This window comes from Abramis brama (genome assembly GCF_963993115.1).
Source record: "Abramis brama genome assembly, chromosome: 12".
Classification (NCBI taxonomy): Eukaryota; Metazoa; Chordata; class Actinopteri; order Cypriniformes; family Leuciscidae; genus Abramis; species Abramis brama.
The window spans coordinates 28,586,376-28,610,302 of record NC_139974.1 but is presented as its reverse complement, the minus strand read 5'-3'; the positions used below and the strand labels follow the sequence as shown (position 1 = coordinate 28,610,302).

Here is a 23,927-nt window from a genome sequence, read left to right as displayed (position 1 = left end):
GTTACTGTTGGTAATACACTAAGACGTCATGGTTTGAAATCATGCATGGCACGGAAGGTTCCCCTGCTTAAACCAGCACATGTCAAGGCCCGTCTTAAGTTTGCCAATGACCATTTGGATGATCCAGAGGAGTCATGGGAGAAAGTCATGTGGTCAGATGAGACCAAAATAGAACTTTTTGGTCATAATTCCACTAAACGTGTTTGGAGGAAGAAGAATGATGAGTACCATCCCAAGAACACCATCCCTACTGTGAAGCATGGGGGTGGTAGCATCATGCTTTGGGGGTGTTTTTCTACACATGGGACAGGGCGACTGCACTGTATTAAGGAGAGGATGACCGGGGCCATGTATTGCGAGATTTTGGGGAACAACCTCCTTCCCTCAGTTAGAGCATTGAAGATGGGTCGAGGCTGGGTCTTCCAACATGACAATGACGCGAAGCACACAGCCAGGATAACCAAGGAGTGGCTCTGTAAGAAGCATATCAAGGTTCTGGCGTGGCCTAGCCAGTCTCCAGACCTAAACCCAATAGAGAATCTTTGGAGGGAGCTCAAACTCCGTGTTTCTCAGCGACAGCCCAGAAACCTGAAGGATCTAGAGAAGATCTGTGTGGAGGAGTGGGCCAAAATCCCTCCTGCAGTGTGTGCAAACCTGGTGAAAAACTACAGGAAACGTTTGACCTCTGTAATTGCAAACAAAGGCTACTGTACCAAATATTAACATTGATTTTCTCAGATGTTCAAATACTTATTTGCAGCTGTATCATACACATAAATAGTTAAAAAATCATACATTGTGATTTCTGGATTTTTTTTTTTAGATTATGTCTCTCACAGTGGACATGCACCTACAATGACAATTTCAGACCCCTCCATGATTTCTAAGTGGGAGAACTTGCAAAATAGCAGGGTGTTCAAATACTTATTTTCCTCACTGTAGTACAGAAATTTAAACATTGTGGCTTTAATACATTTAATTATTTATTGATGTCTTAAATTGTCAACTATTGCTAATGTTCCCTATAGAATCTATCTATCTATCTATCTATCTATCTATCTATCTATCTATCTATCTATCTATCTATCTATCTACCTATCCATCCATCCATCCATCCATCCATCCATCCATCCATCCATCCATCCATCCATCCATCCATCCATCCATCCATCCATCCATCCATCTATCTATCTATCTATCTATCTATCTATCTATCTATCTATCTATCTATCTATCTATCTATCTATCACTCTGTGCAAACTGTCAATACCAGTGTCTCTGTCATTCTCTCATTGATGTCTTTGAATCCCTTTGTTCTCATGGTGAGCTGGCACTGCTCCAGATATGCCGCTAATGTTTTGTTGTCTTTCTTTAATGCAGCCGCTGGCATGTGTGTGGTGATCCGTTTATGAGTATGGGTGACATCGCAGAGTTTATGTGAATTTGTGAATAATAACAGAACATAGGCTTCCCATCCCAAAACACACAAAATAAAGCAAGCAGCGGAGACAGTTACTGTCACAGCTGAAAGTGACCAGGACACTTCTAAACTTTTAAATGCAGCATAACTTATAAACAATATCTCTATTGCATGTATTTATTTGAGTGTGTGTATATATTGGCATACTGAACACTTAAGACATTTCTGAATGTCATTGTCATTGCAGTAAAAAATAAATAAATAAAAAGATTTCAAAACAAGTGTCATTTGTAAAAATTCTACTTAAACCTTTCTCAGAACCAACTTAACTTTCCTGAGCCATTTTTACAATGACTTTTAATCAACTGGTGTTTTATTTAAAACCTAAGTGTACTGGTGTCACCTGTTACCTTTAAAATAAATGGCACTTGATTTGATATTTTAAGTGTGCAAAGACTTTTAGGCCTCTACAGTATTACTAATGCTTTGGCAAATTGGACTTTGACTTTTGGAAAGTTATTTTCATCTTGCTCACAAAGTGAGTGAGTGAGAGTGTGAGAGAGAGAGAGGTGAGGTGAATGTAGACACACAGATGACATGGAATGGAAAAATGACATAACAAAGTGTTATCAGTGTAATTAGCTGCATAATCTGTGTCTTATTAACACATTTTATTTAATGCTGTTTTGATTCACATCAAAGAGCTAAATGAGAAAGCACTCTCACCTGCATAATGGCTTAATCATTCTTGTGAGTGGAATGCTGCAATATTCATATTCACAAATAAAAACTTCTCTTGAAAACATTAAATAAAATGTATGTCTCTTTCATGCTTCTCTAGGGATTAAACAGTGATTAAACGGCACTTTTTAGAGTCTGTTGCTAAAACAGAAAATTCCAATATGAAAATTCACCAAAGCCATCATTGGGTGATAAATAAGTGTCTATGATAAATAAAAGGAAAAATCTTTTAAAATATAGTGTAACATGCCAAGTTCTAAGAAATGTACTGTTTGTATTCATGTTGGTTTTCAGTGTTACTAACTTGTTAACTAAAATGAAAACTAAAACTTTTAAAAATAATTTCAGTCATTAAAATAAGTAAATAAGTTTATGTATAAATAAGTTTGTGTATAAAAATGAAACTAAAACTTAAACTGAAATGACAAAAAATTACACAAATTGTTATACTGAAATGTAGAAATGTAAAAAAAAAGAAGATAATCAAAAACTATCAATAAAAGTTCATTAAAAAAATAAATAAACACTATAATAGTGTATAATTATTAAAATAACACTGGCTGGTATCATATGGTTTTGAAAATGTCAGTTACATGATTTTGTCTAACCATTTATTTATTTATTCACAAATTTAGCATTTTTATTAATATATATATATATATATATATATATATATATATATATATATATTTATATAGTGTATATATTCATTAAATTCATTAAATATCATTAATTTGGGGAGTCGCAGCACATTACATTTCTAAAATATGATATCAGGACAGTTGTATCACCCTGATATTTCTGACTTTAAGCCCATCAAAAAAATCTAAATGAACTTTAATTCAGAAATTAAGAACATACCTGAAGAGGTGTATTCACATCATTGTATTTATGGATTACATTTGAATGTACTTTTGAATAAATTAATAGATCTCAACACAATAATAACATGTTGATTATACCTGTACAGTTTTATGTGCGAGCTCTGACCTTTGGGGCTGAGACAGGGACCTTCCAGGTAGAAGACGCCCTTCAGCAGGGCGAGTTCCTGCAGGATGATGCCAAAGCTGTAGACGTCACTCTTTTGTGTTCCACATGCAGGGGGGTTGTCGGCACGCAGAAGCTCTGGGGCCGTCCACAGCTGGCCTACATATGCAAACATTGATATTACGGGCTTCTCCACACGCACGCATTCTATATCTAAGTACGTGTTGCCATGGTACTCACGTGCATAGAAAGCATGCAGATCCTCTATGTTGTTCTCCTTGCGGAAACTTTCCAGACCATAATCTGTGATCTTCAGCACGAAGCGGCTGTCCACCACGCAGTTGGAAGACTTCAGGTTGCCATGAGAGACAATGACGCTGTTGTGGAGGAACGCCATTCCCTGAGTGGTGAAAAGATGACACTCTTACAAAGACATCTGACAGCATCCATCGTATTTACCAACACCGCACCACGAAAATATTAATTAAAGACTCCTTTGCAACTGCAATAACACTTTCTGGAGTCATAATTTGCCAGTCAGGGAAGTGACATCCTCATAAACCCTTTCAAATTACACACGTCTCACCACTGCATAATGTCAAACCAAGAACAGTATTTTAAAATATGTAAAGCAGTTTGCTGTAGATTCATACAGTTACATTTTAATGTTCTTTAACAAGAAACATTAAAACAGCATGACATATTTCCCTTTCCTTCTCCCTCTGAGATTAAAGGGATAGTTCACCTAAAAATGAAAATTCTGTCATTAATTACTCACCCTTATGTCATTCTAAACTCGTAAGACTTTCGTTCATCTTCAGAACACAAATTAAGATATTTTTAATGGAATCTGAGAGATTTCTGTCCCTCGATTGACAGCTACACAACTACCAATTTGATGCTTCATTAAGTTCATAAAGACAATTTGGACTAAATCGCTTGATTCATATGGATTAGTTTTACGATCTATTCATGAATTTTTTTGTCAAAGTGGTAGTTGTGTAGCTGTCAATGGAGGAACAGAAATTCAGATCTTCGAGATAGATTTATCTCTTCGAAAACAGAGATTCTTGTTCTAAAGATGAACGAAACACTAATGGAATGGAACAACACGAGGGTGAGTAACTGATGACAGAATTAAAATGTTTGGGTGAACAAACCGTTTAAGCGAAGAAGGTGAAATGCTCACCCTAACGATGTCACTGATCAGAGAATAGCGGAACATCCAGTCCAGCGTGATTCCATCACTCTCCATTAGGTCCTACAGGTCACAAACACACATATAAACACACTATAAACTATTAACTACAACATTTGCCTCAATAAACTCCTAATTACTGCTGATTAATAGTTAGTAAGGTAGTTGTTAAGTTCAGGCATTGGGTAGAATTAAAGGCCCCAATATACCCACAGCGAAGTTCTTTTTCGTTAAGTTCGGAATACGTGACCAGCAATATACTGTCAGCGAACATTCGATGCCGCCCACACTGCTGAGAAATACGTTTAGATGAATATGTAAAAATGTGCAGCACGCTTTCCTCTCAATAACAAAATTGAGAAAACAACAAGCATTTTTTCTAATAAAGCATAAGAAACACAACCTGCACAAGCTCTGCACTTTGGCACGAATCATGTCACAATTATTTATATAGCACTTTATACAATAGATGTTTCATGATTCATGTTTTAACGCGGACGTCTGACCTCGACTGAGTGAACAGTGGAAATGAAGCGGAAAAGATTTTCATGTGAAAGGCGGCAGAGTCTCCATACACACCTAACTATTACGTAATCGCCATGGACCAATGGTAGTAGATAAGGTGTTTACCAGCCGGAGCCGAACTTTTCTGGAAAGTTCGATTTGGCCAACTGTTTAGAACTCCCAAAACAAACTCCAAACGAAGTTCATTTTGGCTTGATTTTGTTCGAAATGACGTCACATCAGTTCGTTGTTTGATTTTGCTTGAAGTATATCGGGGCCTTAAGGGATGTAGATTATGGTCATGCAGAATAAGGCATTAATATGTGCTTTAGAAGTACTAATAATACAAGTAATATGCAAGTTAATAAGCAACTAGTTAATAGTGAGAATATTTGTTATAGTTATAGTGAGAAGAGCTTATACTGTATGTGATGGTAGAAAAACATGTTTTTATTTGTTTAATTATTCATTATTTATTTATGCATGCAGGGAAAATACTGGCAAGGTAAGTAAAAATTGGAATCCTTATTGTTGAGCCCTGGTTTGTGTAACAAAAAGTGTGGCATAAATATGAGCCATCTATTAATACATAGATGGTGAATAAAGCAGTCGTGTTCGTGAGTGTTTACCTGTAAGCTGCCTCGAGGGCAGTACTCAGTAAGGATACAGATGTTGGGTGTGTCGATACAAGCGCCAATAAAGCGCGTCAGGTGCTCATTCTGAACATCTCGCATCTATAACAGTAATGAACAAAGAGAGAGAGAGAGAGAGAGAGAGAGAGAGAGAGAGAGAGAGAGAGAGCTGTTTAGCCCCTCTTTTTCCATCAGTCCCCAGCTATTCATATCTCCCAGAACATCATATAAACTTAATTATGATGAAGGCACCTGGCAAAAAGCACAAAACGGCATGGACGCACACTTACATGTTTGAGTTCAAACAGCACTTTCCTGGTGAGCTCAATGCGTTTCTTGTTGACATACTTAATGGCTGTTATGTTTCCCTGGAAAAGAGGCAGTAATGCACATTAGTTTCACCCTGATTGTGGTCGTGGGCTTAGCAAAGTGTCCGAGGACTTTGGAGACAGAAGAAATGCCTCATCATTTGCGAGAAAAAAAAGAGCAACATAATGAGTTAATTAAGCATCATCATAATTAATGGAGAAAATGATGACATGTGGACATGAATAGCACTCATCCGCAGGGGTTCTGCTTAATTGGAGAGGAGCTAGATCAACAGATGAAGAACTGGCCATTAGCCAGGGCAAGCCGATGGTATTATGGAGGAACTAAAGATGAACCCTTCCATTATTTGACATGTCAGTTGCTAGGCAGGATATTTTCAAATGTAAAAAAACAGCACACGGATAGAACAGTAATTAGTAAAACAGGGAATGAATGAATGAATGAATGAATATAACCCTCTTATGTTGACTCTTCATTGTGTATTTTCATTCATTGTGAAAAGGAAGTACAATTTAGCATACTCTTAAAAATAGTGCTTTTTACAGAAAAAAATGTACTTTAAAAGAATATACTCAAGTGCAAACTGAATGCAATGTTTTCAGACAAATGCATGAAAATGTATTAAAGCTTAAATTTATGTTAAATGCAATTAGCAAAACTTTAGAGAGCTAATTCGACCTTAGGACTTACTGTAAGTACATCTTTATATGTAATTTCAGAAAAACTTCTATTGTCTTTGAAATATGGTTAAAGTTATCTTCTCAGTTCTCGCGCATGCGTCATGGCGCTCTCGTAAACTCGCGTCAGAGGCCCACACGGAAGAAAATTAATAGTTGAATAAAGTCGTTATTTTTGTTTTTTTTGCGCACAAAAAGTATTCTCGTCGCTTAATAAACTTAAGGTTGAGCGACTGTAGTCACTTGGACTATTTTAACGATGTCTTTACTAACTTTTCTAGGCCGGCAGAATACAATTACCTAGCAGCCTATGAAGCTCTCAGATTTCATCAAAAATATCTTAATATCTTACAGGGTTGGAACAACATGAGGGTGAGTAATTACTGACAGAATTTTCATTTTCAGAATTTTCATTTTCAGACAAAAGCTCCTAAATTTAAACAGGATCATGATTTTGAAAATCATCCAATCAGATGAACAAAACTACACATTCTATTTAAAAATGTTTACATTAAAAGACAAAAAGATAATGAGATTCGAATGTGACCTAATGGTCCCAGTGGCCCATCCACCCCTAACCACCAAATCTTTAATACCTTGTAGTAGCCAGTCTTGGCATAGATCTGGAAGTTTCCATCCATAGTCAGCAGTGAGCCATAGTTAGAGCCTCTCTGTGTGTGGAAAGAGGAGTAAGACATGAGTATGTTTACTTAAACTATTGTAAACTCTTAGAAATGACAGTGTGTTCCCCCTCACCAGTGAGATGGTGAGTCTGCTGCAGGTTCTGCGCAGAACCTTCTCCATGTTACTCATCTGGATGTCCTCCCAGTGCACACGCCACAGCTGAGCGGTCAACTCGTTCTCCAGCTTCAGCTTCCTGATGCCCGCCGAGTGACAGACAGAGAAAGAGACAGAGAGAGAAAGAAAGAAGAGTATAAATATGCAGAGGAGAGGGACAATGAGAGAAGGGATGCAATGGGGGAAACATCAGATAAAAAAGACAAAGGAGAATAACAAACCCACGTTAAAGATAGTGAGTCATATATGTTAAATAAGACAAGCCAATATGTGTGTCACTGTCAGAAATGGGATATTTAAATGGAACATGTAATAATAGATAAAATATCCCTCAGAGGCAAAGAACTTTGACATTTTATTATTAGAAGTATCAGCATTTTTGCAGGATTATTATTACATTTATAGATTTAATACAGAGCACAATAAACACAATCGTATTGTCAGTATATATAGTTGGGCTATTCTACAATTACTTATAAGACTTATAATAATAAGATAATTTATTAAAACATATATTGTTTCCTTTAAAGGAAGTGTGTACACTGCAGTTAGAATTTTTGTCATTTGACAAACGAGTGACCCATTGAAACATTTGGTATTCATCGAAACATGGCTGTAAAAAGAGGTAGATGGAATTACAGAAACAGAAGATCACCAATGCACAGATATCTGACAGTCTAAAGCAGGGGTCTCCAACCTTAAAGGAGTAGTTCACTTTAAAATGAAAATTCTGTCATCATATACTCACCCTCATGTTGTTTCAAACCTGTATGAATTTCTTTCTTCTGCTGAACACAAAGGAAGATATTTAGAAGAATATCAGTAACCAGGCAGTTTTTGGGTCCCATTGACTTCCATAGTAGGAAAAAAATATACTATGGAAGTCAATGGGACCCAAAAACTGTCTGGTTACTGAGATTCTTCTAAATATCTTCCTTTGTGTTCAGCAGAAGAAAGAAATTCATACAGGTTTGAAACAACATGAGGGTGAATATATGATGACAGAATTTTCATTTTAAAGTGAACTACTCCTTTAGTGTGAGAGAGCCTTAGAAGGGATAAAATAATAACCTATTTGAGCCTAATTGATATACATTTAGAATAAACCATTTGTCTTCATAATGACAATAACACACTGTTGCTATTTTCACTGCTAGTTATTATTTGCGTGGAAAGCGTTGACGTGTCCCAGTGTGTACGTTCATCCCTAAATAAAAGACATGAAACATAAAAACAAAACGTGACAGCTCTAATCATATGTCCTATGAATTAACATGAAATGTCTTGATATCCTGACTTAATGAATATCGATGATAAGTAGAGGTGTGACGAGACACTTAGCTCACGAGAGGAGACACGAGATTTTTGCACAGTATTCTTAAAGGAGAACTCCGGTCAGTTTTAACATTGAGCTCATTTTTTTGTAAATTTGGAGTGCTGTCAGTACAGAGAACAACGACAAAAATCGGTGTTGCCTACACCGTGTTATCCTCTTTTTAAAATTTGCACCCTGTTGACTTCAATGGGGCAAGTTTTAAACCTGCTTTTAGCCTCTTAACATCCTTGATGTGTCATTACAAGTGCACAGCCAATGTGAGTGATTCCTTCAGAGTGAACACGGGTGAATCGACTACTGTGGACTTCGACCGAAAACAGGAAGAAAATACAGGTATGAGCGCTGGCTGGATTAACATCATTTTTATTCATATCTTTCACATCTACTGCAGTCAGATTCACCCGTGTTAACTCTAAAGGAATCACTCGCATGGCTGGGCACTTGTAATGACACATCAAGGATGTTAAGAGGCTAAAAGCAGGTTTAAAACTTGCCCCACTGAAGTCAACAGGGTGCAAATTTTAAAAAGAGGATAACACGGTGTAGGCAACACCAATTTTTGTCGTTGTTCTCTGTACTGACAGCACTCCAAATTTACAAAAAAATGAGCTCAATGTTAAAATTGACCGGAGTTCTCCTTTAAGAAATCCTCAATGACAAAATTCATGACTGGAAAAATTGTCTGCAGGAGCATTTTGAAATGTTTTAACTGATCATCTTGTAATGAATGCCACTTCAGTTCTACTTTCTAAGTATGAATTATCATATGCATTGAAAGACAACAACTCAACTGACTGGCTTTTCTCCTGTATGATTTCACATGAGTCTCTTCAGACCGTACTGTACATGAATTATGAGCTTCCAGAACTTCTGATAGAGGCTGTGTTACATCCTAATTGAACTCCTTTCCACAAATTGAACATAGAAATAAAAACAGTATGAATAAGAAAAATAAATAACAGTTTTTTCTTAGTCTTATTAAGTGCAAACAATAAGTGGAACCATAATCAAAGTACTCTCTCAATATTCAAAGTTCAAACAGAGACCAAAACAGAGACTAGAGCTAAGAGGTGGTTAAACCTACACAGTCCAGCCTAAGATAGGTTTGATATTGGGAGACAGGCTATAAGTAGCCTAAATTGCGTGCATTCAGGGAGCTCGCGTTTTACTTTCGCCTTCGCGATACTTTGCACATACTTTGTGTACAGGGAGCGGCAATGCTGGTTTTTATTTCAATAAAAAAGCAAAATGACAGTGGAGCCGGAGCAGCACTGGGCACTGTTATGTAATGTAAACATTGCAGTGTCATATTCTAAGCTAATTTCACCCTAACGCTCCGTCATGGCAATATCGCGAGACAGCTTTTCACCTTGACGAGAAATCTCATCACATTTTAAAGGAGCCGTATGTAAGATTGTGGCCAAAACTGGTACTGCAATCACTTTCAAATTACTGTAGAGCGGTGTATCCCCTCCCCCTCCCTCCTGACTCGAGGTTGCCAGATAGGCTACAGGATCCAGCAGGAACGTAGGCTGCTACGTAGCTGTGGTAACTAGAGCAGAGCTGGCAACCCCGATGCTGAAACACTACTGACTTCGTGATTGGTAGATAGGTGGAGGGTGGCGCTTCAGGCCAAAACACAAGATGACAACATCAACATCAGTTGAGGGCTGCAACTTCACTTTTTAAATGACAATATCCTGGCCGGACTACTGTTGTCAGTGATATAAGTGTTTGAAATGAACATGATTTCTTATGTCTAGTGACATATCAGGGCCATTTTATGATTAATTGAAATACATTTCTTACATACAGCTCCTTTAAAATCGTGATACTCTATATGCAAGAACTGGAAGCAACACGTTTGACAGAAAACATTGACCCTACCCCAACTCTAAATAGAAATATACTGTATGTAACACTATGTGTAACATTTATTTAATGTTTTTAAATGTATATAAGTTATAAGTCTTATAAAAAAATAAGTGCAATTAAATAAAAATAAAATTATGGTAATAGAATGTGAACAGCTGAACATCACTGATCTACAGCATATTTGGACAACAGTTTAAACTTTGCCTTTTTAATAAAGCACAACCATCATTGGCTGCAATCCTCAGCATGAATTTAACAGAAATCATATGCATTTCACTGTCATTGGATACATGGCCACATTTCGAATAAAGTGATGAAGTCATGGAGACGTAGAATGAGCTGCTATATCTGTCTCTGTCGTGGTCTGGCAGTAAGTTCCCTAATTAAACATCAGGAACAGATAGAGGAGAAAGACAGAAAGAAAGACAGACAGAGAGATATAATATATCAGACCCATATCGCCCAAAGATCAGTATTTTCACACCTGACATGTAGTGTTACACTATGTCTACACTGCAGGCCAATGATGCAACAAAAACAAGAACGCTCATGTTATAATCAATAAAGCTTCATTAAAGCGCTCTAAATTTGTTATGTCGCTCGCTCTCAGTATAGACACTGTGTTTATCTGCACGGGGTTCAACTGACCTGTATATGAAGACTGTGACCGTTACGATGATGATAAAAATGAAGCACACCACTATGGAGATCATCTGGTGCATGGTGACCGTCTCTGAGGAACAAAACCAAGAACACAATGTCCACACATAATTTCATTATATTTCACAGAGACAGCAGTAAAGTAATCTAACCTGCTGCAATCATTTCATACATTTTATTCTGTCATTTATTCATACATTTTATTCAGTATTTGAAATCATAAGATAAAGTTTCAATGAAAACTTCATGAAATTGACAAAAATCCATTACAATGAGGGCTGTTGCTAAGTAGGCCAATTTTTCTTGACAAAGGACTAAATCTTAATCACATTTCATGTTTTCATCATGTGTCTTAATATGCTGGAACTTAAAACTTACATTCACATTGATGATCACATCAGTATTTTTACCTGTTCAAAAGTTTGGGGCTATTTTTTAAAAAAGAGATTTATACTTTTATTAATCAAAAATGCATTCAATTGATCAAGTGATAGTAAACTATTTTCTAATCTATTTCAATTTCAAAACTTTCTATTCATCAAAGAATCTTGAAAATATATCATGGTTTCCACAAAAATGTTTACAATGATGATATTAAGAAATGTTTCTTGAGCAGCAAATCATCATATTAGAATGATTTCTGAAGGATCATGTGACACTGACGACTTGACTAATGGCTGATGTAAAATCACAGGAATAAAAACATTTTTAAATATACTCAAATAGAAAACAGTTATTCTAAATTGTAATAATATTTCACAATATTACTGTTTTACTGTATTTTCGATCAAACAAATGCAGACCCGGTGAGCATAAGAGACTTTTAAAAAAACATAAAAACATACTACCGATCCCAAATTTTTTGAATGGTAGTGTAAATAATTCCCCTATTTTAATATGAGCCATTTTGGTCTGGGTCCTTAATGACATCATCCTCCAGGAAGTGACAATTTTGGAGGGAAAACAACAACACAAACATTAGTAAGTATTAGATGGATCTGATGAATCCTGTTATGTTTTGTGCTATTAGTTGGTTTCCATCTTATCCTATAATTTGTATGGTCATCCTATAATTGGTATGGCTGACGTGCCTGATCTTTACCAGAACATATTACAGTAAGTCTGGTGTACCCTTTCACAAGCATTTTAATTTCAAAAATTGATGAGACCACAGAGAAAATGAAGCCCTCACAATAATGATGAACGGCTATGTGGTATTTTTGGATCTGTTATTAACCTAAACTTAATTATGTAAGATTATAGAGCTGTATTAAAACAACATGGAACATTGCTTGATTTAATTATCACGTTAATCATTAACTCCAAGTGTTTCAACCCACTTAAAAAAATCCATTAACTGGTCACTACAGTCTTAATATCAAAGCTGATTGCACAGATTCTACTTTAAAACATTGCACTAAATTATAATGATAAACATTACTTGGCAACACTTTACACCTCTATATATACTGTGAGCAAATGTTTACATGTATGTAATGTATATATTCATGAATATGCATGTGTGTATATATATAAATATAAATGCAAGCACATGGAATATTGATTTGAGTCTGGGAAGATATATTTTGGAACATGATTTTGGCTGAGAACAGTGGAGTCTGGTGTCTTTTCATAGAGATCTATTATTGTATGAGTTATATGGGTCTGCACTTACTTGCCAGGCAGGAAGGGTTGTCATTTTTGAAGCCACACAGAGGGATATCTGGAGGCGGACTTCCCTTCAGCCAGTGCACCTTCATCCCTGGCTCTGGAATCATCTGTTTCTGACTGCCATTATATACGGACACAATCTAAGACACACAGCAATCATTTCAGCAGTGTTGAGGTGGGTTTAGCCAGTTATGTATTTTAAATGTGAAAAGGTGTATGTGATCAGATGAAGGGCTCTGTACCTGATAAACTCCTGTATTCGTGTCGGTCATGTCCCATAGAGCAAAGTCAATCTCCCGATCGCCATTCTCATCTAGCTGAACGAGTCCGGTAACCCCTTTGAAGATTAGAAAATAAATAGATCAGATGTTCATTCTATGCTGAAAAAAGCTGGAGTGTCAGACTGCGGCACTGTGCAATGCATTTTGAGCCTTATTTCATTGTAAGTCTCCCAGTAAAACATTTCCTCGTGAAGGAATACACTTTAACATACTTTTAAAAAGAGTACTTAGAGAAATAATACTTTAAAGGGGTGGTATACTGCCCTTTTCACAAGATGTAAAATAAGTCTTTGATGTCCCCAGAGTGTGTATGTGAAGTTTTAGCTCAAACTACCCAACAGATATTTGTATATAGCATGTTAAAATCATCACTTTTTGAGGGTGAGCAAAAACACACCGTTTTTGTGTCTGTCCCTTTAAATGCAAATGAGCTGCTGCTCCCAGCACAGAGGGCGGAGCTTCAACAGCTTATGTCCTTTTACATCACACAGACATGTACTGAACATTTCAAAAACTTTTAGCATTTTATGTTCAAACCGGAGTCAGACAATGATGGAGAGACTCAAGAAGTGACAGCGTAGAATGCAACAGGACATTTCTGATTGGTTAGTTGATGAATTTATGTAGCTTATGTGTAGTTATCTTCTACTCATTGATTAGCATATTCTGTCATGATAATCTATAAATCGCATTCCCGGGGGCGGGGTTTATGTAAATTTTAGGGTTGGTGATGTCACTAACCCGGGAGGAATGTTGTGTAGTCTTTACCAGCCGTTTGTTGTAGTCCTTAAAAAGCAATTTCTTTAAAAGCAAATATATCCCTTTGCTTTGAACTTTGAGCGTTGTAACTTTGCAGATGTTGTTTATGCACTGAAGTGGGTGGATTGGAATCCACTGCTGCTTCAATGTATATGTAATGAGTGATTATAATCAAGGTATTAATCAATATTTTTCCTTTTAAATATCACATGGGTTGAATTACTTCTCTGGAGATTTTATTTTGTTATTGAAGTTACCAGTGTGATTACTGAAATGTTCATTTCATGTATTCTTTAATGTCAGTATTTGATATCTGAATGCAGTAACAGTGCTTGCTCATTTAACCCGGTTTCAAGAAATTAAATAGGGAAATGTTTTGTGTTTGGGAAAGGTCCTCAACATGTTAAAACACATACACTCAAAAAAATAACTCTTTGAATGAACATAAAAAAATCATGGAAATGATTTCCACATGATTAACTTGCTTCATTTCAGCATTATGCAATTCTGTTTTTCCAATTTAATGTACTTACATTGGGTCAACTTAATTTATTAAGGTTGATTCAACTAATTTACTATGGTTGGACACAGCTTAATTTAATAGTGTCAGCCCAACTAATTTGCAATGTTTTGGACCAACTCATTTACTTAATTTGCATTCAACTTATGTGTTTGTTATTTTCATTCATCCATTAATATTTCATTTATTTTAGTGACACATAATTAAATTTATAGACTATAGCTAGCTATTTGCTAACAGTAGCACATATTAGCATCTTAAATGCTAAGATTTACATGCTCCTTCAACCAAAGCAGTTAAAATTAACCATATCAGTCCACAGCCAAACAAAATGCTCCACACTTCTCCACAATGGTAACCCACTGTAATTTAAATGGTTCTAATAATTCGAATGTAATTGAACATTAAACACAATTACACACTATCAAGTCTTCCCTTTTCTCATTTTCTCAAAAAAACATAAAATAACACTTAATTTTTAACCTTAATTCAACCATATGCAAAGCATGCTGGGAACTAACAAGCACTGCCCAGTTTCAGTTAATGCAACACAAATCATTCATGTAATCCAACACAAACGGATTAAGTAAACTTAAATTTTACATATTAAGCAGATTGAACACAATCAAATTAAGTTAGGGCAAAATGGCAGTTGGCGTCGCACTATACTGCCACCTTCTGGATGTAAGAAATTTTTACTTAACATAAATGGTTTGTGTTTAGATAACACGTTAGGATTTTGTACTGTTAAGTTGAGACATAATTACGTGGACCTTAATAGAAAAAAACATTTCAAGTCAACAAACACAATTATTATAAGTAAACTAAACATAAATATATTATGTAAAGTGCACAACCTTCCTAGTTCATTTTTTTGAGTGTAGGGGTCATTGAAGCCAATAGTTTAAGGGACCATTTCTTTGTTAAAGCCTTACTTAGACTAAAATGTAGCTCTCCTTGAGAAATAACGCATTATCTTGATGTTTTGAGACGAGACTCCTGTTTATAGTTAGAGTCTGGCCAAATCCAACCTTGGAAAAGCTGGTTAAGGAACCACTGGCATTATTGGAGATTGACTGAGTTGTTGTTCGGGACATGCTGGCGCCCAGCAACCCAAATCTGCGACCTGGAAGGTCACGACGTGTCTAACTTCAGGGTCCGAGTGTCAGCTGCATAATCTATGGAGATATGCTTCTGTCTATCTGTATATGTGTGGAAAATTACTATGTTTATCAATTTCTTAGCCAATCAGAATCATTCAACCTGTAAGCAATGACGTACAGTAGCTTAGACCTTGGAAATGGTATAACTGCTGTGATCTTTGTAACTGTAAGCAGGGCGGCCTACGAACTCCTGTGTGAGTCTTGAAGCTGACTTCTGCTGATGAAACTGCAAACTATCTTCAGTAAAACTTTTCTTCAATTTTTTATAATTCTGACTCCGGGTCTTCTTTCAAACATCTGGTCCTTGGGTCCTAAACCCCTAACAGCGCAAACAGCAACATTACACACTAACTAAAGTTAGAAAAGTGAAATCATAATCAACCACCCCTTTAAAAGAATATACTAAAGTGTGAACTGAATGTAATGTTTTCAGACACTTCATTGCATTGTAACTGCAATCACATTAATGAAAATGTGTTAGTTTAAATTTATATTAAATGCAATTAGTTGAACTGACAAAGCATTTATGGTAAACTAAAACATACTTTAATTAAAACTTGCATATAGTACATTAAATATATTTGTATTAAAATGTAATATCTAATAACACACTACAGTTAAAATTATAATCAAGTACTTTATATGCTTTAGTTAGTCAACACATAAGTGTTCTTTAAAGCACAACAAAAGATTATTAAAATGTAATGATTTTTATGTAATGATCTTTTTAATTGACATTATACTGTAAGTGCACTTTTTAAGAGTACTGAGACATATTCATGAACGTTTAATATCTTTAAGTACACTTAAGTGGCCTTTTATTTCCTTAATATTATATTATCTGCAAGTACAATTTTTTTTTTATTTTTTTTTTGTACACAAGATATTACTTTTAAGTGTACATTCAATACAACTAAGCACGCTTCTTTTAAAAAAAATGTTTTTTTACAAGGGTTGTATTCAACATTTGGTCTAATTTGCACTGGCACATTATTAATCATTCATCATGTAGCAGTTTAAATATCACTGATGGATGAACACAAGGCTAACACAATCAGCAACAGATGCACCTGTAGGAAAAAAAAAACCCTTGGCTAAACCACACAGGGGGAAGGAGGCTAAAGATAATCACCTCATTTATCCAGTAGATTTTCCCATCATTGATGCAGTAAGCACTGAGCAAGCACACTATGCCTCTTGCCAGCAATGTGACTCTTTCCTGGCGCTCAGCATTAATGCTCACAAACCTGACTGTGCTTTTCTGATGGCACTGTGCCCAGCACACCTGAGTTCTGCTAACCCATGCAGAGGCATTCAATAAGATTTAACAAGCCTAGTTTCTCTTGGCTTAGTAAATAAGAAAAAAAAAAAAAAAAACACAACTTACAAATGGCTTATTTCCATTTGACCTGTTAGACATATTTAAACAGATATTTAAAATGATCTAGCCCTGTTTCAGAGCATCAGATAGCTCTCTTAACAGAAAATGACAGCTTTTAACGTTAGATCTAGAGGCCTTTTAAGGTGACGTTTTTCTTCTCAGGGAAGAAGTGTGTGTGTGTGTGTGTGTGTGTGTGTGAAATAAACTGGCCACTGAGAAGTGAAGTACAATTGAAAAAGAAGTAAATGTTAGCACTATTTTTAAAGGAAGACTTATGCAAATAATATACTTGACGAATATACTTGTGTAAACTGATAAATGTTTCAGATACTTAATTCCAATTAAATTAATATGTATTATAGTTTGAATTTATATTAAATGGAATTAGAAACACGTTAGAGTTCTTTTTTGCTCCACTTTAGGACATTTAGAAAGGATATTTTTATATCAGATCTTCCATTCAGTACATCCATTGCCATTGCCACATACTGTCAAATGTACAGACATGCATTTATGGTAATATACTTTGATGTCATTTCTTTTGAAACTTCATGTAATTTGTAAATACATTTGTAATGATAAAGCTACAATTTAGTACAGTTAAAATATGTTAACTTTAAATGTAATATCAAATAACACACTAAAGGTAAAATTATAATCAAGTACTTTGTGCTTCAGTATGTTAGTCAACACATCTAAATAAGTGTACTTTTTTAAAGCACAACAAAAGATCGTTAAAACATAACGATTTTATATAATTTAAAGTAAAACTTTTGATTATTTGACATTACTACAAAGTGAACTTTTAAAAATACTTAACTTTGTTGAGAAACACGATTATATTATCTGCAAGTACAGTTTTTAAAAAATATACTTTACACTACTGTACACATTCAATACACTTTTTTTCAGATTATTTTTCTAATGCATGAATTTAGAAGAATAATTCACTCAAAAATCAAACAAGTTATTTACGCGCCCTCATGTTGTGAAATGAAAAAAAGGAATTTTAGCCACATAGATTTTTTTTTCACAATAGTGACAGGCTGTAAAGGTTCATTAAATGAAACTTCTGTCATTATCTCCACCTCCCTCAAGTTATTTAAATGAAATAAGACACCTATGCAGGTTTGGTGTCATTAAGTTACAAGACACTCTAGAACCCACTCGGTGCTCACCCTGAACCATACGCACTAAAGTTGATTAGAAATAAAAAACAGCATTTTTGGAACAACATGACCATGAGTAAATAGTGACAAAACATTGAATTAAATTTTTTGGATGAACTATGGCATAAATAATTATAGAGGCATGCTAAGAATAACTGAATTTGTGGAGGAACTTGGCTGATCCACAACAGTCTGATTCTAGTTATAAAAGTCTTTAGAGAGTTTCTATTCCTGAAGTCTTTTACTCCGCGTAGATTTACCCTATAGAGCTTCTATTTTTGCCTTGGCTTGTTGATACTGATCAATAGTGCTCACCATGGGAAGCAAGACAGAGACAGACTGCAATGGAGATGAGCATGAGATGACATGCTAATATCTTGGGAGTAGAAACAATAATGAAGCGACTCAGAAAAATACAATAAAGACTGAATCGGGCAAGAGCGTGATGAGAAATCAATGCTGAATAAAGAGACTTAAAGACTGTTGTGTCTAGAGAGACTCTAGAGAAAATAGATGTTGTGAATGCACATCTCTCTCGGCAGTATTTGTTATTTGGGCTCCCATGGTCCCAGCGGAGAGCCAGGTTCAGTCAGCGGCATAGAGTTTCATCCCTGACACGGCAACACGCTGTTTCCATTTGAGCCACACTAATAGGGTGGCAATATACTGTGTGTGTGTGCAAGCGTGTATGTGTGTTAAGTGAGGTTACGTGCATGTGTGCATGCTCAGGGGGTGTTTGTCTCTCCTATCGAGGACATAGTCCCCCCCCCACTCCTCAATATCTGAGCCGGAGCGTACCTGTTTGTGCAGCATCAAATTGAATGAATTAGAAGAGTGGTTACTGGAGCCTGACACAGCGTGTACTCTTTGAAACAGCCCTTTTAGTCAGACTGATGTCAGAGGAATGTATCTTTTTATGAAGTTCTATGTAATATAAATATCTATGTAATTAGACTGTGCTAGCGTTAGTTTGAAAGCCTCCTTCTTGCGCGAAGTGGCAGCAGAAAAAAGCAGCGCTGCCGTGATTGGCATGGCTTTCTTCCTGTAATCCTCTAATTATCTTGGTATTTCCAAATCACAGTAGTGAAGCCAGAGGGAAATTACATGTGGGGTTTGTTGTTCCTAAAAATCAAGTTGCTTACTTTAAGAAACAAGTAATAAAAACTCGTTGAGTGTTTTAGCGCAATTTTCTGACCTCATGGGATCACAACACTAAGAGATAGTAAATCTTTTCCTGGATTTTTTTTGTGCGTTCCCGAGATTAGACCTTCCTTAACATAATGCCGAAAACCCAAAGTCTCTAGGTGGTCTGGTTGAGGAGTAGATAGAAGTGCAAGATTGGTGCGCACAGACAGAACAGAAATCATGAGTTAACAATCGCAATTTTGTCCGGTGGAAAATTGCACTAAAAAAAGCATAGGCTAAATAAATGAATGCTAATATAAATAAATGTATAATTTACGGTACTCTTAGTTCTGTAATAGCGTCTCGGTAGCTTGACAGGTAGAATGTGGAACTAGCAGGTCATGAGTTCGATTCTCAAGGAAAACATATTCTGATAAACATACATTAAATAAAACATTCGACAAATGTGATTGTGGTAAAAATGTCAATGCCAAATTAAATTACACATGTCTAATCATTAAACATGTATGTGTAAAATGGTTCATTACAATTTACCAAGAATTCGAAAATTCAACATTTTAAGTGAACATGTAAAGACGTTACACAAATTTTGTAGAATCTTCAAGTAAAGTCCAGTGAACAAAAAAGTAGAATGCGTGCCCAAGCAAAAATAAAATAAAAATAATAATCAACATAACTTTGACACAGATTAACTGAATATCACTGAGCACCAGGGTTATTATACTTAACATGAAACTAAAAATAAAACCATTAAAAACATTTGATAAAAATGTTAAAAATAAAAAATAAATGTTAACTGAAATAAAATAAGTTATTTACTTATTTTACATATTTCAGCTGCTAAAAGCAACATTTTTAATTTTCATTCATTTTAACTAAAACTAAAATTGAAATAAAAAATAAATAAAACTATAAAGATGTCACGTGTCAGTGCATGTTTGGACTTTCAGTTTGTGTTTTGATTGGTTCCTGTTTTCCTTTGTTCTTTTCCCACCACTCCTTCGTTTCTATGGTTACTATAATGTATGAGTTAATTTGTCCCAGCTGTGTATGATTATTAATATTGTTTCTGTTTGCTATTTAAGATGCACCCTTTCGTTCAGTCTTTGTCTGATCTCCGTTGTGTTTATGAGTGTTTTCCCTGCCTGTCAGTTTGTTCCAGAGTACTATTATTAAAGTTTGAGTTTGTATCTATAATCAGTTTTCAGTCTGTTCCTGAGGAAACCAGTGTGACAATAGACATTTAAAAAAAAAAAAAAAACTAATAAAAATGTTAAAACCCAACAAAATTACTAAAACTGAAAATACAAAATAAAACCTAATTCAAAATATAAAAAAAACAATAATAGCATCTCAATGTATAGTTAACTCTGCTGAGCAAATTCAGACATACAATATAATGCTGATAACATTTCAAATCATACTCATTATAAAACCCAACAATAAAAGGAACTTGCATTTAGTTAAATTATCAATTTTGACATCAAAATGCAAAAAGGAATGTTAAAGGGATGAACCTGCAAAGCAGAATCTAAGGGACCAGGGGCCTAATGTATAAACATTGTGTTAAACATGGTATCACTTGGATGGGAATATGCATGGAAATTATATGCAGATGACGTTATGCACGTTATGGAGATGCACGTACTGTATGCATCTTTCGCTGACTGGGTTTTATAAAGGGAATCTTGCTCTGGGGTTCTGGAGTACACATGGTTTTAAAACATTTGTGGATGAACACTTTTAGGATGAAATCTACGGAAAATGTTATACATGAGGCCCCTGCTCAATGTAAGATCATGCATCATAAAGAGTGTGTGCCGACAGTACATTTCACTTAAATTACTGAACTTAAATATACGAGCTTGATAAAAATGATCATTCTAGAAGAAAATTTCAGATGGCACTTAGAGGCTTTTGCATCTGAACTCTTCATATATATATATATATATATATATATATATATATATATATATTCCCTTGGTAATCAAAAGCACACATCACATATGCATGAGTTTGAACATGTGGGACCATGTGGTGAAAGTGTGCATGAAACTCTTACTATAAGAGGACACAAGAACTTCATATTGCCAATCCCAAGAGGGATTGTGGACAACTGTTGAATCATGGGAAGAGGCTTATAGAACATTCAGATGGTTTGCCTGGGTGTGGGAATAGACCAAGTGGGGTCTTCTCATCTCACATAAAAAGCACAAGGATGACCAAAATGTGTCCCATTAGTCCCGTTCACATAATCCACATGATGTGAAATGCACCTCTAAACAAAAGTGACGTGTTGCTTTGACCTCTGCATGAAGGTTACAGTCATTAGTTGTCCAGTAATACAGGCTGTGCTTTCAATTGGGACAAGGTTGAAATTGTTTAAACTTTAGCATATAGCATTACAATACTTGACCTGCAAGCAATGCAGGTTGATGCTTTGCTCCATGTAGTTTATAGGGCCCTATGAAATCCAGTTTATTTTCCCCAAAATTCTGCTTTCCATTAATTTTTTTTCAGAATTCCTTTTTTTCAGTTGTTTCAAAAAATTAAAACAATCAAAAAGTATGTCTAATCAATTGATTTCATAAAACTTCATAGAGCCCCAAGTTTAACACTTTCAGGCAATAAAAGGTCTACAGATGGATCATTTTTAAGCTGGAGGGAAAGTTACATTCCATATACGTTTCTTATTTTGTAACCAAAGCAATTTAAAAGAATTGGTCAGATTTGATGGATGGTGGTTGGCAGAGTGACTGTAAGAATGAGCAGACAGTAAGAATTAAGCCTTTGGTTCTCAATTGTTTAAGAGCAACTGATTTTGAGTCCTTGGTCGATATCAAGTGGATATGATTGCACGTTATAAGAACTTCACAGCATGACAGCTCTTCACACTGACGATAGCATTTGCCGGCCTGCGAACAAACTGTCGATAACGTTCCCTGCTGGAGTCAAATATAGTTGCTTTATAGAGAGTGGCTCTGATCTTAGCGGCTTCTGCTACTCAGATTGAATTATAGATAAAAATGGTGCCCTTTTCATGTGTAACTGTTATCAATGATGCTTTTGAGAAAGGTCTGACTGCATATGTCATGAAAGGTTCTATATGCAAGATACTTGTCGCAGTAAGCCAATATCAATCTTTATATTATCCTGTACTTTTTGCTAAGCTTATATGACTCAAATGATTAAAAGATGAGAAGCATCAAATGCATGCATTTTTAACTGAATTTCCCAGAAATCATTAGAGTACAATATTTTTTTGTGAGATTCACTCAAATGACATATTATTTCATTATTCATTATTTCAAATGACATTACAGTATTCGTCATTCATCGTTTCATTTCTTTCTCTTATCTTTATCAATATATTAAATCCTATGTATCCTACCAAATGCCAGAGCTGTTGGTAGATAGCAACATTATTTTGTCTTGTTTTTCAGTATCGTTTTGCTTATGAGGGACCCCTTTCCTAAAATAAAAAGGCCTCTATGTATTTTCATTTATAATGTGTGAGAAAAAAAGTGTGCTATTATAAAACTGCTTTTGTGTTTAATAAAATGAATACACCAAAGCCACTGCAAATTATGAAAACATTATCTGGAATATCATATATTATATAATTCAGTAAATCATCATGTTAAATATATCAAAGAGAGCAAATGAGTAAAAAGAAATTGGGGTTTTGAGGGCTCTGCTTTGTGTTCCCTGGCCCCCCTCTCTCTCTCTTTCTCTCTCTCTCTCTCTCTCGTCTTTTGAGAGAGGAATAGATTTGTTTTTTTAAGCTGTCTGACAGCAGAATGGGTCTTTTGAGTGGCCCAGAGGTGTTTAGATCGATGAGGATAGCATAGCCACTGAATGGACTGTATTTACTGCTGAATGCAGATGATTAGCAAGAGACTTGAATGCAACCTGGAGCAAAACCAAACAAGAGTGAATACAAGGAGGAGAATGAAAGTGTGTTGGTGAGGATGGACAGCTGGTACAGTATATCCCCATATTATGTAATAGAAGCCCATGGTTTGATAGAAAGATCTATTTGGATAAAGTGACAATAATATTAGCATATACATCGGCATATGCTTTTAATTATTTTTAGTTCACATTTTAAACATCTAAAATGCATGCCATCTTTAGATATCTATATGCATGGGTCATATATTGAATAATAATCAATTGCTACTGTAGATTTTTTTGAGATTATATAGAAATTAAAATTTCCTCACCAGTCAAAAAAGAGATTTTTTTGTAAATAAACGGCATAAATGGCTCATTCAGACTTTTCATATTTACATACAGATGACATCTATTCGGTCACACTGATGTAATCAAAGTAGGACATGTACTATTCATATAAAATAACAAAGGAACTAATGATTAATAAAATATGGGAAACTCATACTCAACTGTTCCTGGCAGTGCAAAGTCTACACTGCACCCGACAGCAAACCCATAGCTTGTGAGTAAAATGAAGCAAAACACTGTAATCCATTTCACATCTGAAGAAGTTTTAGCCAGTTCATTTCTCAAAGGATACCCACACATAGAGGGTCTCTCCCTTGTCCATGTTCATGTTAGTTCAACTTATGTTAACAGAGACATTTTTTGATCTTAAAAATATATTAGTAAATGTTATTATTAATTAACATTAATAAAGATTATTAAATGCTGTAGAAGTA

General features: G+C 35.3%; 1 protein-coding gene across 1 annotated transcript in view; it reads right to left on the bottom strand.

Moving 5' to 3' along the window:
* The window catches only part of npr1a (natriuretic peptide receptor 1a), a 119,441-nt gene that overhangs the window by 13,719 nt on the left and 81,795 nt on the right, over positions 1-23,927 (bottom strand). Inside the window, exons 6-15 of the mRNA XM_084130668.1 lie at positions 13,072-13,166; positions 12,834-12,969; positions 11,147-11,231; positions 7,246-7,366; positions 7,086-7,160; positions 5,773-5,850; positions 5,480-5,584; positions 4,338-4,409; positions 3,389-3,548; positions 3,152-3,307 (exon numbers count right to left, since the gene is read on the bottom strand). Of these exons, the coding sequence (XP_083986794.1) occupies positions 3,152-3,307; positions 3,389-3,548; positions 4,338-4,409; positions 5,480-5,584; positions 5,773-5,850; positions 7,086-7,160; positions 7,246-7,366; positions 11,147-11,231; positions 12,834-12,969; positions 13,072-13,166 (1,083 nt within the window). The remainder of the gene's footprint in view (positions 1-3,151; positions 3,308-3,388; positions 3,549-4,337; positions 4,410-5,479; positions 5,585-5,772; positions 5,851-7,085; positions 7,161-7,245; positions 7,367-11,146; positions 11,232-12,833; positions 12,970-13,071; positions 13,167-23,927) is intronic.